Source organism: Bos grunniens, chromosome 5, assembly GCF_055505025.1.
Source record: "Bos grunniens cultivar Pamir isolate PY7600 chromosome 5, Bosgru_T2T1.0, whole genome shotgun sequence".
In the NCBI taxonomy this organism is placed as follows: Eukaryota; Metazoa; Chordata; class Mammalia; order Artiodactyla; family Bovidae; genus Bos; species Bos grunniens.
The window spans coordinates 65,212,102-65,231,333 of record NC_141169.1 but is presented as its reverse complement, the minus strand read 5'-3'; the positions used below and the strand labels follow the sequence as shown (position 1 = coordinate 65,231,333).

Genomic DNA, 19,232 nt, shown 5'->3' with positions numbered 1-19,232 from the left:
TATAGCATCTCTAGAAAGAGACTGTAGAAAGACTAATGGTTAGGACGTAAGAGCTGCTTTAAATAAACACTCAAAAAGGAAACTAAATAGTACTTATGACTAAATAGTAGCTTCAAGTGTTAATGAACTATAATTGAAGATCTATCCATTTCCACATGTTTACCTGTTGTATTTGGTTAAGTTTATCTAGATAATAACTTTAAAAAATCTCAATGGCTCATTTTATATACAAAACTAGCCTAAGAACTTTATTTTACTACAAAATATACACTTGCCATGAAGATTCTTAGGAAATCTTAATTTCACTTGGCTAAATTATTCACTATGAGCTACTTCTTCAATGAATGTCTTTCAAAAATAATAAAGAGCAGCAGAAATTGGTTTTTGGAAGCATAAAGACAGAATAATAATACAGATGTCCAATCAGGTTCAACAAAAGCACAAGTAACCAGTCACAAGAAACTTTGTATTTACCAAGTCTTCTTATCTTGCTATATTCCAGACTTCATAAATATGTTCTTTTTCCATCAGTTTTCTAAGTGCTGTTCTAACAACTCTTCTCAGAGGGTTTCAAACATTTAAGTTAAAAATTTTAAAGTTGTATGTAACCTGAAAATTTTAATTAATCATCTACTAATGTGACAAAAGAGTCCGAAATGCAGTACTTGGATGCAATCTCAAAAATGACAGAATGATCTCTGTTCATTTCCAGTGCAAACCATTCAACAACACAGTAATCCAAGTCTATGCCCCAACCAGTAACACTGAAGAAGCTGAAGTTGAACGGTTCTATGAAGACCTACAAGACCTTTTAGAACTAACACCCAAAAAAGATGTCCTTTTCATTATACGTGACTGGAATGCAAAAGTAGGAAGTCAAGAAACACTTGGAGTAACAGGCAAATTTGGCCTTGGAATACGGAATGAAGCAGGGCAAAGACTAATAGAGTTTTGCCAAGAAAATGCATTGGTCATAACAAACACCCTCTTCCGACAACACAAGAGAAGACTCTACACATGGACATCACCAGATGGTCAACACCGAAATCAGATTGATTATATTCTTTGCAGCCAAAGATGGAGAAGCTCTATACAGCCAGCAAAAACAAGACCAGGAGCTGACTATGGCTCAGACCATGAATTCCTTATTGCCAAATTCAGACTTAAATTGAAGAAAGTAGGGAAAACCACTAGACCATTCAGGTATGACCTAAATCAAATCCCTTATGATTATACAGTGGAAGTGAGAAATAGATTTAAGGGCCTAGATCTGATAGATAGAGTGCCTGATGAACTATGGAATGAGGTTCGTGACATCGTACAGGAGACAGGGATCAAGACCATCCCCATGGAAAAGAAATGCAAAAAAGCAAAATGGCTGTTTGGGGAGGCCTTACAAATAGCTGTGAAAAGAAGAGAAGCGAAAAGCAAAGGAGAAAAGGAAAGATATAAACATCTGAATGCAGAGTTCCAAAGAATAGCAAGAAGAGATCAGAAAGCCTTCTTCAGCAATCAATGCAAAGAAATAGAGGAAAACAACAGAATGGGAAAGACGAGGGATCTCTTCAAGAAAATCAGAGATACCAAGGGAACATTTCATGCAAAGATGGGCTTGATAAAGGACAGAAATGGTATGGATCTAACAGAAGCAGAAGATATTAAGAAGAGATGGCAAGAATACACAGAGGAACTGTACAAAAAAGATCTTCACGACCCAGATAATCACGATGGTGTGATCACTGACCTAGAGCCAGACATCCTGGAATGTGAAGTCAAGTGGGCCTTAGAAAGCATCACTATAAACAAAGCTAGTGGAGGCGAGAGAATTCCAGTGGAGCTATTCCAAATCGTGAAAGATGATGCTGTGAAAGTGCTGCACTCAATATGCCAGCAAATTTGGAAAACTCAGCAGTGGCCGGCCACAGGACTGGAAAAGGTGTTTTCATTCCAATCCCAAAGAAAGGCAATGCCAAAGAATGCTCAAACTACTGCACAATTGCACTCATCTCACACGCTACTAAAGTAATGCTCAAAATTCTCCAAGCCAGGCTTCAGCAATATGTGAACCGTGAACTTCCTGATGTTCAAGCTGGTTTTAGAAAAGGCAGAGGAACCAGAGATCAAATTGCCAACATCTGCTGGATCATGGAAAAAGCAAGAGTTTCGGAAAAACATCTATTTCTGCTTTATTGACTATGCCAAAGCCTTTGACTGTGTGGATCACAATAAACTGTGGAAAATTCTGAAAGAGATGGGAATACCAGACCACCTGACCTGCCTCTTAAGAAATCTGTATGCAGGTCAGGAAGCAAGTTAGAACTGGACATGGAACAACAGACTGGTTCCAAATAGGAAAAGGAGTACGTCAAGGCTGTATATTGTCACCCTGTTTATTTAACTTATATGCAGAGTACATCATGAGAAACGCTGGACTGGAAGAAGCCCAAGCTGGAATCAAGATTGCCGGGAGAAATATCAATAACCTCAGATATGTAGATGACACCACCCTTATGGCAGACAGTGAAGAGGAACTCAAAAGCCTCCTGATGAAAGTGAAAGAGGAGAGTGAAAAAGTTGACTTAAAGCTCAACATTCAGAAAACGAAGATCATGGCATCTGGTCTCACCACTTCATGGGAAATAGATGGGGAAACAGTGGAAACAGTGTCAGACTTTATTTTTCTGGGCTCCAAAATCACTACAGATGGTGACTGCAGCCATGAAATTAAAAGACGCTTACTCCTTGGAAGACAAGTTACGACCAACCTAGATAGCATGTGGAAAAGCAGAGACATTACTTTGCCAACAATGGTTCGTCTAGTCAAGGCTATGGTTTTTCCTGTGGTCATATATGGATGTGAGAGTTGGACTGTGAAAAAGGCTGAGCTCCGAAGAATTGATGCTTTGGAACTGTGGTGTTGGAGAAGACTCTTAAGAGTCCCTTGGACTGCAAGGAGATCCAACCAGTCCATTCTGAAGGAGATCAGCCCTGGGATTTCTTTGGAAGGAATGATGCTAAAGCTGAAACTATAGTACTTTGGCCACCTCATGGGAAGAGTTGACTCATTGGAAAAGACTCTGATGCTGGGAGGGATTGGGGGCAAGAGGAGAAGGGGACGCCAGAGGATGAGATGGCTGGATGGCATCACTGACTCGATGGACGTGAGTCTGAGTGAACTTCAGGAGTTGGTGATGGGACAGGGAGGCCTGGCGTGCTGCGATTCATGGGGTTACAAAGAGTCGGACACGACTGAGTGACTGATCTGAATGTGAACTTGAAATAACCAATCCTAGGAAAAAATACATAGATATCCCTCAAAGGGCTATGTATACAAACCCTGAAAATACTATTATAAGGATTCTTTTTACTTGGAAATACTGCTGTATTTTTTATGGGGTTTTTTTTTAATACAAGTGAAATTATGATACTTTTTGAAAATCATGTAAAAAACAGTAAAATGTGAAATGGAGGAAAGAGCAAGATGTAAACTTTAAATGCAATAGTTTGAATATCATAGGCAATGGCACCCCACTCCAGTACTCTTGCCTGGAAAATCCCATGGACGGAGGAGCCTGGTAGCTGCCGTCCACGGGGTCACACAGAGTTGGACACGACTGAAGTAACTTAGCAGCAGCAGTATTTATTTCACTGCCATGTAACAAGAGAAAACACTTTCCTATTTTTAACTATTAAAACCAGATATAAGAATCTCCTAGCCCAAAGTATCTTACCTAATGTTTACCTCGAAGTCAAATTTAAGATAATATATTGTGCTATAAGGGCTGCCCTGGGGGCTCAGATGGTAAAGAATCTGTCTGCAATGTGGGAGATCCAGGTTCAATCCCTGAGTCAGGAAGATCCCCCACAGAAGGCAATGGCTACCCACTCCAGTATTCTTGCCTGGAGAATCCCATGGACAGAAAAGCCTTGCAGACTACAGTCCATGGAGTCACAAAAGTTGGACACGGCTGAATGACTAACACTTTCACTTCACTTTCATTCTGCTATAAACGCAACTACAATCAAGTACACTATATGCTAAGTAAAAAACCTGAGAGGGTAGGCAAGATTCCTTCAGCCTCAATGTCACTTAAGAGGGAAGTAAAGGAGAAAGAAGAGTATCCTTTTCCATTATTTTTCTCCCAGTTTCTCTAAAATCAGCACAGAACTTTCTGTGATGATAGAAAGTTCTATACCTGCATTGTCTGATATGGTAATACTAGCCACATGTGGCTATGCAGCATTTGAAATGTGATCAGTCCAACAACAGAAAAACTAAATTTAATCTTAATTTTAATTAACTGAAAAAGCCATACGTACTGTATGGCTACCAGTACTGTATTAAGTACAGCTCTAGATTATCTGTTTTCTCTGATTCTCTTTTAATAAATATGAGGCTACTGAAAAAAGAATTAACATTTTTCAATTAAGGGAGAAATTCAAATGAGGCTTCAGTGCCAAGCTGGTTAGACACTCAGCTCTTCCTTAAGCAACCAGTCAGCATTCCAGACAGGATACTCAGAGTTCTAACCTCTGAGGTTTGAAAGAGGCAAAGAAAGAAAATTCAAAATCATATCCACAGAGAGCAATGATATAGTCTCAAACTACTTTTTCCCTCAAAGCAATAATTTTGTCAGAAAAAAAAAGGAGTACAGTATAGTTTCATAAGAAAACTCAGTTCTGAAAGTCAACTGCTGAGAAATGCTATATTAACGTGCAATATCTAAGCAATCATCTATTATTTGTGCCTGGTTCTCACATTCTATGGCAACAACAGAAGCACCAATAGTAACAGAGGGTTTCAGCATATGAACTAATGATATAAACAGAAATACCCTGAACACTTTTGATTAAGGACAAAGACACTATTATGTTATTGCATTCTTAATAAACAATGCAAAATTTAGTAAATGTGGGAGTCTTTCACTTTTCCTTTATATAACTGATTATAAAAGCAATTTGTACTGGCATTGGAGGTTGGTCATTTACATAACTTCATGATTTCATTCATAGCTTTCTAAGTAGTCAATACTCAAGGAACCATTATTTTTTGGATGAGCTGCTGGTGAAAATGAAAACAATGTTCAAAAATGACCAATCAATATCTAAGGTACAGATCAACTTTGGACTTAAGGACTTCCAATCAAATGGGAATAAAAACAAGATTTAAGGTCAGGTACAAACCACATATCAGCAATCTATCACAGGACCAAGACTCCTCCTTCATAAAAGGATAACCAAAGCCAATTCAGTCTTTAATATACTTATTTGGGAATAATCTGATTTTGGAAAAGTCATAATGTATACCCACAATTATACAATTTTGATACTCATTGGAAAATATGTGTAATAAACCCCACATGTCTTAAAGTCTATATGTTTCACATACAGGGAAATGAAGTACTTTTGGAAACTAATTTTTCTTTTTAAAGAATGTATTTCCACACCGGTTTTAAACCTGGAGATTTTCCAATTCTTCAGCAATTCCAAAAGAAAGTGATTAGTGAATTTTAACAATCCTCCATGTTTCTCAGAACTATCTGTTGGTTTCTTAAATTAATAAAAATACAACTCAAACTACTCTTCACCAAAAGAACAGTCTCCAAATAACTTTTAAATCAATATACCCCAAAACATACTACTGATTATATCCCACAAATGTATCGCCCTTTGATGGTAAAAACTATCAGGTTAATAAACATGAAAAAATATTACAGAAGTCTATTTTCTGGAAGACTGTAGAAGAAAAGAGGGAAGTAAGAGTGCTTAAAAAAAGAGTGCACCTAACATTAGACAAGTTTAACTGAGTAGTATGTCATAACTTATTGATAAAGATAAAAGGAACATGGGAATTTTTATTCTAAAACATTTTGCTAAATATCTAATACACTCATTTGCTCAACTGATATGTTTGTTATTAAGTAAACAAAATTAAATCACAAGATGAGTTGATACATCAAATAATGTGTTTGTAACTAGGACATTCAAGGGCATGTTTAAAAGCACTTGTTTTTCTATGACTTCCTTAGATGAATGAAACGACAACTGAAGAACCGATTACTTTCAGCATTTCTTAAAATAAAAATGCGTACATGCACAGTATGGTCATTATTAGCATGTGTGTTTTTTTTCCAGCTGAACTCTAAATTAAAACTTACCTGCTTTGTTGACTTTTTTGTGCCATTAAAAATCTTCCAAGCTAGCCCATTGCCACCACTGGCAATGTGTCGACCAACGTCAAATTCTCTAGTGACAGGATTTCCCATCACAGCACTAGTGACGTCAGCTGTTACTTTTGTAACAGTACTCTTCAACTTATTTAGCATGGACTCCATGGCTGCAGTTCTGGGTAGTTATAGTTACCTAGAAACATAGAAGTATAGGAGAGCAGTGATCATTGCTTCTTACTTTTTAAGCACTTATTCATTACTTATTTTGAAAGTTTAATATACCCCAAACAACAAGCAAAACAATCCTATAGAGACAAAGGTATATGTTAGTTTTGCCTTCAGAGAACCCAATATACTTGAGTCTAGGAGCCAAACTGTGCTTCAACCTTAACTGTCACAGACTAATAAGGGAAAAGACACAGTCACACTTGACACTAACGTCAATATGCACCATATAATAATGGTGCATATTATAAGACCCTTTAAGACTTGAAGTGGTACAGAGGGTCTGAATCTTTCCTCTCAGTAAAAATAACTATACATAACCTGAAAGGCTCTACTGTTATACCAAACTATACCAGCTGGAAATCTGAATCTACAAAAGGAATGGAGGACTCTAAAAGTAAAAATTATTCAGGTATATAAAAAACTAATCTTACATTATCTCTAAAAGATAGCTAATCATTTAAAGAAAAAATGGCAAAAGTGTATTGCGCTTATATGTAAAAGTAAAAATATGACAAGACAAACCAAGGATAAGAGAGGGGAAGTGAAAGTATATTTTTGAAATATTCTTATATGTGAGGTAGTATAATATCATTTGAAGTTAGACTGTGGCACATTAAAGACATATTACAGACCCTAGAGCAATACCTAAAATAATAAAGAGACAAACCTAAACAGCCAACAGTGGAAATAAAATGGAACCCTTAAGTAAACTGAGTTAATTTTTTAAAAAATAGGAAAAGGAAAAAAAACAAAGAACAAATGTGAAAAACAGAAAGTAAGTAACAAGATAGACGTGAACCGTGAACTTCCAGATGTTCAAGCTGGTTTTAGAAAAGGCAGAGGAATCAGAGATCAAATTGCCAACATCTGCTGGATCATGGAAAAAGCAAGAAAGTTCCAGAAAAACATCTATTTCTGCTTTATTGACTATGCCAAAGCCTTTGACTGTGTGGACCACGATAAACTGTGGAAAATTCTGAAAGAGATGGGAATACCAGACCACCTGACCTGCCTCTTGAGAAACCTGTATGCAGGCCAGGAAGCAACAGTTAGAACTGGACATGGAACAACAGACTGGTTCCAAATAGGAAAAGGAGTACATCAAGGCTGTATATTGTTACCCTTCTTATTTAACTTATATGCAGAGTACATCATGAGAAACACTGGGCTGGATGAAGCCCAAGCTGGAATCAAGATTGCCAGGAGAAATATCAATAACCTCAGATATGCAGATGACACCACCCTTATGGCAGACAGTGAAGAGGAACTCAAAAGCCTCTTGACGAAAGTGAAAGAGGAGAGTGGAAAAGTTGGCTTAAAGCTCAACATTCAGAAAACGAAGATCATGGCATCTGGTCCCATTACTTCATGGCAGATAGATGGGAAAACAGTGTCAGACTTTATTTTTTGGGGCTCCAAAATCACTGTAGATGGTGACTGCAGCCATGAAATTAAAAGACACTTACTCCTTGGAAGGAAAGTTACGAGCAACCTAGACAGCATATTCAAAAGCAGAGACATTATTTTGGCAACAAAGGTCTGTCTAGTCAAGGCTATGGTTTTCCCAGTCATCATGTATGGATGTGGGAGTTGGATTGTGAAGAAAGCTGAGCGCCGAAGAATTGATGCTTTTGAACTGTGGTATTGTCTTGAGAGTCCCTTGCACTGCAAGGAGATCCAACCAGTCCATTCTAAAGGAGATAAGTCCTGGGTATTCTTTGGAAGGACTGATGCTAAAGCTGAAACTCCAGTACTTTGGCCACCTGATGCGAAGAGTTGACTCATTGGAAAAGATTCTGATGCTGGGAGGGATTGGGGGCAGGAGGAGAAGGGGATTACAATGGATGAGATGGCTGGATGGCATCACCGACTCGATGGACGTGAGTTTGGGTAAACTCCGGGAGTTGGTGATGGACAGGGAGGCCTGGTGTGCTGCAGTTCATGGGCTCACAAAGAGTCGGACACGACTGAGCTACTGAACTGAACTGAACAAGATAGAGTTATATCCAACCATATAAATAACTACATTAGATGTAAATGATTTAAGGCCCTGTTAAATGACTGAGACTATCAAACTATATTAAAAAAGCAAGACTCAATTATACACTGTTTACAAGAAACCCACTTTATAGGATGATTTAAAAGTTTAAAAATGGGGACTTCCCTGGTGGTTCACTGGTTAAGACTTGGGCTTACACTGGTCAGGGAACTGGATCCCACATGCTGCAACTAAGTTTAAAAATGTGAAAATATATCAAGCTGGAGTGGCTATATTAATAACAGACAGAACAGGCTTCAAGACAAAGAGGGACACTTTACAGTGACAAAGTTGTCAATTCTCAAGAAGATATAACAATCCTAAATGTGTACATACTGAACTAACAGAGCTTCAAAATAAATGCAGCAAAAACTAATAGAACTGAAGGAAGAAATAGACAAATCTTCAAGTGTATCTGGAGACTTCATAGATCCGTTCTTAATGGCTGATGGACAGAAAGACCAAAAAGACAGAAAATCAGTAAGGACGTAGAAGTCCTGAACACTGGAGATGTGGGTTCAGTCCCTGGGTTGGGAAGATCCCTTGGAGAAAGAAAATGGCAACCCATTACAGTATTCTTGCCTGGGAAATCCCATGGACACAGGAGCCTGGTGGGCTATAGTCCATGGGGTCACAAAAGAGCAGGACACGACTTAGCGACTTAACAGAAACAAATCAAGTAACCTAAAACACTCCACTCAACAAAAGCAGAATTAATTTTGTTTTCATATGTACATGGTATATTCACTAAGATAGACTATATGCTGGACCATAAAACAAGTCTCAAAATGAGTGAAACTACTGGAATAATATAAAATATGCTCAACAAGGACAATGAAATTAAGCTAGAAGTCAGTGATAGATAAATATCTAGAAAAATGCAAATACCTGGAAATTAAACAACACTTCTAAATATTGAAGGGTTAAAAAAGAAATCACAGAAAAAAATTTAAAGTATCTGGAAATGAACAAAATTGAGAAATCTGTGGTATGTAGGCAAAGCATGCCTTGTAGGAAATTCATAGCTTTAAATGTTTATATTAGGGGAAAAAATTTCAAAATCAATGGCATAAGCTTCCAACTTAGGAAGTTAGAAAAAAGAAGAAAATTAAACTCAAAATAAATTTTAAAAGTAGAAAGAAGAAAATAAAGAATACACTTAAATGGAATAGACTGAATTTAATTTAACAAGAGAAATGAAAAAGAAAAACAATGAAGCCACATACTTTTTTTAAGATAAATCTCTAACTACATTAAACTTTTAAAAACACAAATGACCAGTATTGTAAATAGAGGAAATCCTGCAGATGCTAATCCCTTACAAATTCTATAAATTCTGAATCAATCAGGTATTATATTATGGACAATCTTATGCCAGCCAATTAATTCAACAACTTGGATAAAATGAAAAAATTCTTTGGAAGGTACAACTACCATAACTGAAGAGAAAGTCAAAATAACCCTATAGTTCCTGTAAGATGTTACAGAAAAAACCCGAATGACCTTTCTGGCCAACCCAGTAAAAGAAATGCATTTCATAACTACAACTCTTACCACAAACAGAACTCCAGGCTTAGATGGGTTGACTGCTGAGTATGGGGTGACTGCAGCCAAGAAATTAAAAGACATTCGATCCTTGGAAGAAAAGTTATGACAAACCTAGACAGCATATTAAAAAGCAGAGACATCACTATGTCGACAAAGCTCCATATAGTCAAAATTATGGTTTTCCAGTAGTCGTTTGTGGATGTGAGAGGTGGACCATAAAGAAGGCTGAGCACTAAAGAATTGATGCTTTCCAACTGTGGTGCTGGAGAAGACTCTTAAGAGTCCCTTGGACTGCAAGGAGATCAAACCAGTTAATCCTAAAGGAAATCAACCCTTAATATTCATTGGAAGGATTGAAGCTAAAGCTGAAAGCTCCAGTACTTCAGCCACCATTTGCGAAGAGCAGACTCTCTGGAAAAGACCCTGATGCTGGGAAAGACTGAGGGCAGGAGAAGCGGGCAACAAAGGATGAGATAGTTGGACGGCATCATCGACTCAATGGACATGAGTTTGAACAAACTCGGTGAGATAGTGAAGGCACAGAAGCCTGGCGAGCTGTAGTCCATGGGGTTGTAAACATTTGGACCCAACTGAGCTACTGAACAATAACTAGGTTAAGGCAGAAAAAATTTTTTTGACAAAAGTCAATACTCATTCAGTATAAAAACTCTCAGCAAACTAAGAACAGAAAGGAGCTTCCTCAACCTGATAAATGGTATCTCTGAATATCTACAGGAAGGAAGAGAAGAAGTAAAATTCTTTATTCTCAATAACATGATCATATACACAGAAAGTCAGAAGTAATCCACAAAAACAGCTACTGGAATTAATACGTAAGTTAGCATGAAGGCAGAATATGAAAATACTTTTTTAAAAAGACTACTTTTATATTTTAGAAACAGACAACTGAACATGGAAATTTCAAAATTACCATTTTGAAGGGAGGAATGGCCAAGATGGTGGAATAGAAGGAACCTAAGCTCATTTCCTCTCTTGAGCACATCAAAATCAAAACAATCCACTGAAAAGGACTGAAATCTATCAGAAAAGATCCTCTACAACTAAGGACATAAAGACAGACCCACAAGACAGGTAAGAGGAGTGGACTCACGATATAATCAAATCTCATACTCCCCCAGAATACAAGATATTTCCCCACAAACTAGAGAAAAATTTTATTACAGAGGTTCTCTCACAGGAGTGAGTTCTGAGCCCCACATCAGGCTCCCCAGCCCAGAGCTCTAGCACACTGGGAGGAGGAACTCCCAGAACATTTGGCCTTGAGGGCCAGCTGGGCTTAGCCATGGGAGTTCCACAGACTTCACTCTTAAAAGGATGCACACAAAAATCTCACAAGCACTGGAACCAAGGGTAAAAGCAGTGATTTCATGGGAGCCTAGGCCTATGAGAAAGTATCTTGTAGTAATTTATAATGGAAAATGACCTGGAAAAGAAAATACATATACGTATGTATGTATGCATAACAGAATCACTTTGGTGTATGCTTGAAACTGAACGTTGTAAATCAAACCTACTTCAATTAAAAAAATTAAGGAACTAAAAAAAAAAGTAAAAAATTTAAAAGGCAAATACTGATGCAAATAAATACAGCAAATGGAAAAAATAGCATCTCAAGGACACAAAATACTTATGGATAAATTTAACAAGATACAAGGACTTAAAAAAGATACAAAGACACAAAGACTTGCATAATGAAAATAAAATTTTCTGTGAAAAATTGAAGACTTAAATGGAAAAAGTTGTACAGACAATATTGTTCTTTGTACAATATTGTTAAGATATTGTCAATTTTCCCCATCAATCTATAGACACAATGTAATCCAATCAGAATCCCAGAGGCTTTTGTAAAAAGAAACTGACAAGCTGCGAAAATGTTACTCTGAGAACAGGTCCATAGGCTTCACTAGATTGTTTAACGGTCTATCGCACAGAAAGAGGTCCAAAGGCCTATCACTCATGGCATGTGGTTGTTGTTTAGATGCTAAGTCCTGTTCCACTCTTTTGCAACTCCATGGACCCCGTCAGGCTTCTCTGTCTGTGGGATTTCCCAGACAAGAATACTGGAGTGGGTTGCCAGTTCCTTCTCCAGGGGATCTTTTCAGTTCAGTGATTGAAACCCCGTCTCCCCCACTGGCAGGCAGACTCTACCAGTGAGCCACCAGGGAAGCCATGTGTGTTCTTTCCTAAAATTGATTTGCCTAAGAACAAGTGTGTGTCTTGCAAATTTTCCTAACCAACTCTTTTTCACAATTTTCTCCCACTTGACCAAATCCCAGTCTTATTATAGGGCATTTCTCTGGGTATACAAAACCTTAGCAGGCATGCCAAAAGGGAAAATGCAGTTCTAGAATACATTAATCCTGAAAGTCTCTTAAGAGTAAAGCAAAAAGAAGTTTGGTAAGAAATTCTGAAGGGGCTTGTGCTTTAGTTCTTAACGGCAAAATCCTATGCCTTATCTGTCACAGAACTACAATTAAGAAACAAGATAGTTATTACAGGAGTGTACAGAACAAGCTTATTTCAATTAATAAGCAAAAACTCCAAGGTTCTGATAAAAATAAAACATAATCTAGAAATTAGAAACTTTGTAACTATCTAAACCCTTGACAAAAAAAAATTCTGATGCTATCAACTTAAAGCACAAAAAGCACAATGTCTTACAAAATTAGAGAATACACAAGCAAAAATATCTAGAAGGCCACTGGACAAAGGTAGCATTAGTTTGTGTCCTATTTTCTCAGTCAATTAAATTATATTTATTTAGATATAACTTACTTTCTTCTGTTAAAGATTTGAACTGTCTGTAAATAGAAATAAAAATTCACTTTCCTTTTTCTATTTAATACTGCATTTCTGAAAGCAGTTGGAAAATGTTGCTACTGGAATTATGAAAACATTTATTGCCATGCCAAGTTGTTTTCTATGAACATCTGCTACTGATTTTGATGGGAAGGTGCAAGAGACATTAAAATCCGATTTAAAACCTACATATCCTTTCCTCTAACTCTGCCTAAGCTATGTATTACATGCCATGCACTTGTCATATGTTGGGAATACAGATGTAAATGGAAACATTTCTGCTATTTAGGGACTCAGTTGAGTAGCACACTCTGACCTGCAAAGACTTATACCAGTTAACTAGAGTATGAATGTAACATGCTTTGGGAACATGAAGATGGGCTCAAAAATGAAGTGTTTGTAAATCAGTAAAAAAATTTAAAAGAAAAAAAGAAAAGAAGTGTTTTTCAAGTAGGAGAAAAGTGAAGGAGTTTCCAGAAAGGACCAAGACATGTGCCAAGACATGAAGGGGAGGAAGACTATATATGATGTGATTTGAAAACTGTAAATAGTCTGAGTATCAAATCACAGGATATTTTCAGAGTTGATATTCAAATTTGAGTTGCCTATCCATTAGCCAAACAGAGTCAACACTGGTGTACCCAAGGTAGAAACAGACATGAAAATTCATCTGGTGAACTATTTAATATTTATTGAGCACCCACTATGTACCTGACACCACATAAGAAACTGGGGAAAAAAGAAGAAAAAATAAGCCATGAAAGAGCTTACCATCAAAGTAGCAAGAGGTAGAGAAGTAAACCAACCACAGAATTTTTGAAATACTTTTTTTTTGTAGGGGGTGCTTACAGATTACTAAAGTTTTTAAAAAGATAGTGTTTTTAAAAAATGGTTAAAAACATTCTTTGGCCTATACAGAAACCATGTTTAGTTTTACTTGGGAAACAAAGATTGTATCAGCTGAACACAATCATTCTTTTTATAACTACAAACAGTATATATTTATTATAAGTTGAGCTAGAAGCAATTATTTCAAGAGACATCCCTGATTTAAGAAACAAAAAAACTAAGAAGACTTAGCAATGTAAAGTGAAGCACACATCACTCAATAAATTACTGGGTAGAGAAGAGGTGAAAAACACCAGGCTAGGCACAGTAGGAGAAACAAGAAGTAAAACACTGTTTTCATCATTAAGTTTGTATACAGTAAGATTTTAAAAGCAGAATGTGAGGTTATAAGGCAACATATGCTAAAGTATCAAATAACTAATTTGAACAATAAGTAAAATTTGAGGAAAAATTACATCCAACTCTTTAGAAGGCACTTTCAGCCCATGAACTAAGTACAGTTTTTACTACAGAAAGTCAACCAGATGCTTAGAAATTATTATAATTAAAAAAGAAAAAGAAACAGCACTGGGCTGGCAGTGTCTCACTGTTCAGCAACTCTGTTGTTCAGTCGCTAAGTTGTGTCTGACTCTTTGTGACCCCACGAACTGCAGCACGCCAGGCTTCCCTGTCCTTAACTATCTCCCAGAGTTTGCTCAAACTCATGCCCATTGAGTCAATGCCATCCAACCATCTCATCCTCTGTTGTCCCCTTCTCCTCTTGCCCTCAATCTTTTCCAGGATCAGGGTCTTTTCCAGTGAGTCGGCTCTTCACATTAGGTGGCCAAAGTACTGGAGCTTCAGCTTCAGCATCAGTCCTTCCAATGAATATTTAGTTTATTTAGTTGATTTCCTTTAGGATTGGCTGATTTGATCTCCTTGCTGTTCAAGGGACTCTCAAGAGTCTTCTCCAGCACCACAGTTCAAAAGCATCAATTCTTCAGCGCTCAGCCTTCTTTATGGTCCAATGCTCACATCCATAGATGAATACTGGAAAAACCACAGCTTTGACCATAAGGACCTCTGTCAGCGAAGTGACTTCTCTACTTTTAATTCAGCAACTCTAGCCAGAAGAAAAAGAATAACTGACTGGGAAATTAGACAATATGATAACTAAGCTTATTTCCTTAGGACTGTGATTATTCCTTGCTGCTGCTGCTAAGTCACTTCAGTCATGTCTGACTCTGTGCTATCCCACAGATGGCAGCCCACCAGGCTCCCCCATCCCTGGGATTCTCCAGGCAAGAATACTGGAGTGGGTTGCCATTTCCTTCTCCAATGCATGAAAGTGAAAAGTGAAAACGAAGTCGCTCAGTCATGTCCAACTCCTAGTGACCCCATGGACTGCAGCCCACCAGGCTCCTCCGTCCATGGGATTTTCCAGGCAAGAGTACTGGAGTGGGGTGCAAGACCTGAAATCTGAAATACAGTGCAGTAAAACTGAAATGCGTGAAAACCGAAACTCATACAGCACAGAAGTGTTGTCGAAAAAAATGGTTTTCAAACTTCAAAGCAATGATCTTTAAATTCTGGTGAACGTCTAAACTGTGGTGTTGGAGAAGACTCTTGAGAGTCCCCTGGACTGTAAAGAGATCAAACCAGTCAATCCTAAAGGAAATCAGGCCTGAATATTCATTGGAAGGACTGATGCTGAAGCTGAAGCTCCAATATTCTGGCCATCTGATGGGAAGAGCCGACTCATTGGAAAAGACTCTGATGCTGGGAAGACTGAAGGCAAAAGGAAAAGAGGGCAGCAGAGGATTAGATGGTTAGACAGCATCACCTACTCAACCGACATGAATTTCAGCAAACTCCAGGAGATAGTGAAGGACAAGGAAGCCTGGGGTGCTACAGTCCACGGGGTTGCAAAAAGTTGGATACAATTTGTTAAAACATACAAATGCCAAGCTACCATCTCAAGCCTCTGGAGTCAGAATCCATAAATGTGCAGTCAAGACATTCATATTTTGAGCAGCTTCCCAGGTGATTACGACGCGCAGTATGAGAATTACATGATTAAGTATAGTCTTCACTGGCAGCAAAACCTGGGTTCAAATGCCAGGTTTCATAAAAGCACTATAACCACCAACTAGCCTCCCTAACACTATTTTCAGTCTTTAAAAAAGGGAAACTGTCACCCATGCCTCAAGTAACTGTTGTGAGGATTAAAGACAATGATGCACGCAAAATACTGAGAACAATTCCTGGCACATTTCATAAGAAGTCAATAAATTCATACATTTAACAAACATTTATTAAGCACTTACACAGTATCAAGACATGAGGGAAATCTCATTAATTTAACAAGTATTAATCAGTATGGCAATTCTGCAATGGCGTCATGAGAACATATAATCAGGGGAATGTATCCTAATTAGGAAAGTCTTCCCTGATGCAAGCTGAATGAAGAGCAGGCGTTAACTGGATGAAAAGCAAAGGAAGAGCATTTTCAGGCAAAGGAAGCATCATAATCAAATGCCATACACCTGAAGCAGAACAGAAAGAACAAAGTGACCAGGAGAAGAGGAGGAGGCCAGAAGGCGCTGTGGAGATGAGGTTGCAAAGGCAATTAAGAGCTGCCCAAACAACCTGTTAAGGATTTTAGTTTCTCTTAAAAAAAGTGAAGAGTTTCAAACATGAAGATTATGTGATCAGATCTGCATTTTGAAAAATCACTCAGTCTTGTGTGCAAAACTATAGAAGAAGCCAACAGTAAATGCAGGTAGACCCTAATTGTGTGCTCTGTGTGTGCTAAGTCGCTTCAGTCGTGCCTGCCCTTTGTGACCCTATGGACTGTAGCCTGCCAGGCTCCTCTATCCATGGAATTCTCTAAGCAAGAATACTGGAGTGGGTTGCCATTTCCTACTCCAGGGATCTTCCCGATCCAGGGATCAAACCTGTGTCTCTTATGTCTCCTGCAGTGGCAGGCGGGTTCTTTACCGCTAGGGCCACCTGCTACTGCTACTAAGTCACTTCAGTCGTGTCCGACTCTGTGCGACCCCACAGACGGCAGCCCACCAGGCTCCCCCATCCCTGGGATTCTCCAGGCAAGAATACTGGAGTGGGTCTCCATTTCCTTCTCCAATGCATGAAAGTGAAAGTGAAGTCGCTCAGCCGTGTGCAATCCTAGTGACCCCATGGACTGCAGCCTACCAGGCTCCTCCGTCCATGGGATTTTCCAGGCAAGAGCACTGGAGTGGGTTGCCATTGCCTTCTCCGTAGGGCCACCTGGGAAGACCCTAATTAGGAGACCATAAATAATTCAAATGAGAAATGATAGTGGCTGGAACTCGAGTGTAAAGACCAGGAGTAGACTCAACAGATATTCAAGTAAGACTCCAGGAGAGACTGATATGAGACAGGAAGTTGTCAAACTTGAACTCCTATAGAAAGGATGATGAGAACTGGTCACTTGAGTCAAACACAGTAAGAGGACCTATTTTTCTTGGGAGATAAGTCATGACTTTCAAACATGTGAGTATGAGTAGTTATTCCTAATTATGGGATTGGTTTTTATAGAAACATTTCAGTGTACATTGCGCTTGTATTTTACTGAGTGTTTTATTTTACTGGATGTTTTTGGATATCAGACAGAACAGAATAGGTTTCTGCATGTGTGTAAAATGGATCTGAACAGAATGAAGGTCCTTACTTTCCTTTAGGTTCTTTCCTTTAAACACTCCCTCAAAATTGTCTTTCATGACTACAGTTTAATAGTGTCTCAAGAATTCTACTTATACACTCAGCTGATAAATTATTTTAAAACTTAAAAAAATTAGTATTAAAATGGAAAAAAAAAGATAAAAAGCCAAACAAAGGAAAAAATAACCTGTAAAGTCCAAAAGGAAGCTTCAACCACGTGACTTTCAATCTGTTACCAGAACATGAACATGAAGGGGGTTTTATTGTGACAGGCTGGTTTGGAGCATTAACCTTAAACCATATTAATATTCCAGAATGAAAAGGCTTGCGAATGCGACTTAGGAAACTTCTTACTCATAGAATCCAACTTGTAAATTTTTTGACTCCAGACCTTGATCTATAAAAATACTAGTTTGCAACTTAAAACTGTGTCACTACTGACTTGGTGCTTTTAAGTCGCTTGAGACTGGAGCCTCAGGAAGACTGTTAGGGGAGCTCACTTGACAACACTGGTTCCCTTAATTACTGACCACAGGTATGTACTCTGTCGGATCCCAAGTTTTTGCAAGCTTCATGGGTCTCAATCTTCTTCCATCCTTTCTCTCCCACTTAGAAAAACAGGAGAGCAGGAGCCTCGGAGAGGGTATTTAACAAAACACCTGCCCCACCCACCTCACAAACAATAACCTTCCATTCCAGAACTAAAGCTCCTGTCAGAAAACGACGCTGGGCCGGACGGCCTCAGATGGTAACCCAGGTTATCAGAGGCGCACCTCAACACTGAGGGGAGCTCTTCTCACCCAGTCCCGGAGTAGTGTCCTATTTCCCAAAAGGGAACCAAGATCTCCACCGCGGAAACCCGAGCTCCTGAGCCTGAGCACGGGGCTCTCCCTCCAGCAGATGGCTCCAGCCCGGGGTCTCCAGTCGCTTCCAGGCCTCTTTGGGAGACTCGGGCCTTCCGGATCCGCTCCCCGCAGCTTCCCGCTCCCCTAGCCCGGCTTCGCGCGAGGGCGCCTACCGCCCAGCTGGCCCCACCTGCAGCCAGGAGGCCCGTCACCAGGCAACAGTCGCCAGCCCCTGGGACCTTGGGAGGCCTACCCCGGGCGCGGGTGCTTCCCCATTCCTTCTCTCTGCCTGGGGAGCCCGGGCGGGTGCGCGATCGGTGAAGGAGGTCGTTCGGTGCCCATGGGCGGTCACTCACCTCTTCCCCTTCTCCCTCAGGAGGGGCGGCCCTGGGGCTCTTCCCCACCCCGCCCCCCAAACGCCTCTCGGCTGCTCCTGCTCAGCCTCGGCGCCTGGCCGCTGCCGCCGGCTTACTCCATAGCCTCCTACACTCGTGCGGCCTCAAAGGCTGGAACCGGAGGAGGGGAAAGGGGAGGGGAGGGGCGGGAGTGGGGAGGAAGAGTAAAGGAGGGGGAAGAAGACCGAAAGACCAGTCGGTCCTGGCATGACGTCACTTCCGGCTTGTTCGGAAGGGGCGGGACCAGGACGTCTTTGACCCCCCCGAAGAGAGCCAAGTGGGGGCGGGGCCACGGGCCGGAGGCGGAGCCCGGTGGACCAGATTAGGGCAGTTCATTTGACTCCGCGGTTCCATAGCCTTGCCTTGACTGCCAGATCCAGCTTCCCGGCCCTGGGCGGAACGGATCGAGCTTCGTGAGCCGTAGAGGCTCCAGGAAAAGGACAGGTAGCCCTTTAGAGCCTAGCCAAATGTGCCCTAAAGAGGGGGACAGCTGAGGAGAGCGAAGGTTTGGACTTTGAGCTCAGGCCTCTGGGGCTCGCCCCTTTCCTGGATCCGCCCCTTTCCCCGCCCACCTGTCCTCTCAGTCTGACTGAGGACCGCCTCTGGGTCTTTTCAGAAGCTGCGCTTCTTGGGGAGTCCTGGAAAGCAGTGCTTCTCA

General features: G+C 39.9%; 1 protein-coding gene across 4 annotated transcripts in view; it reads right to left on the bottom strand.

The window, feature by feature from the left end:
- SCYL2 (SCY1 like pseudokinase 2) overlaps positions 1-18,778 on the bottom strand; it is a 55,720-nt gene extending 36,942 nt beyond the window's left edge. For all 4 annotated transcript variants that reach the window (XM_086400872.1, XM_086400874.1, XM_086400873.1 and 1 more), the window contains exons 1-2: positions 18,536-18,778; positions 6,159-6,363 (exon numbers count right to left, since the gene is read on the bottom strand). In XM_086400872.1, coding sequence (XP_086256998.1) covers positions 6,159-6,335 — 177 coding nt within the window. In that variant the 5' untranslated portion in view covers positions 6,336-6,363; positions 18,536-18,778. The remainder of the gene's footprint in view (positions 1-6,158; positions 6,364-18,535) is intronic.
- Positions 18,779-19,232: the final 454 nt, after the last annotated feature.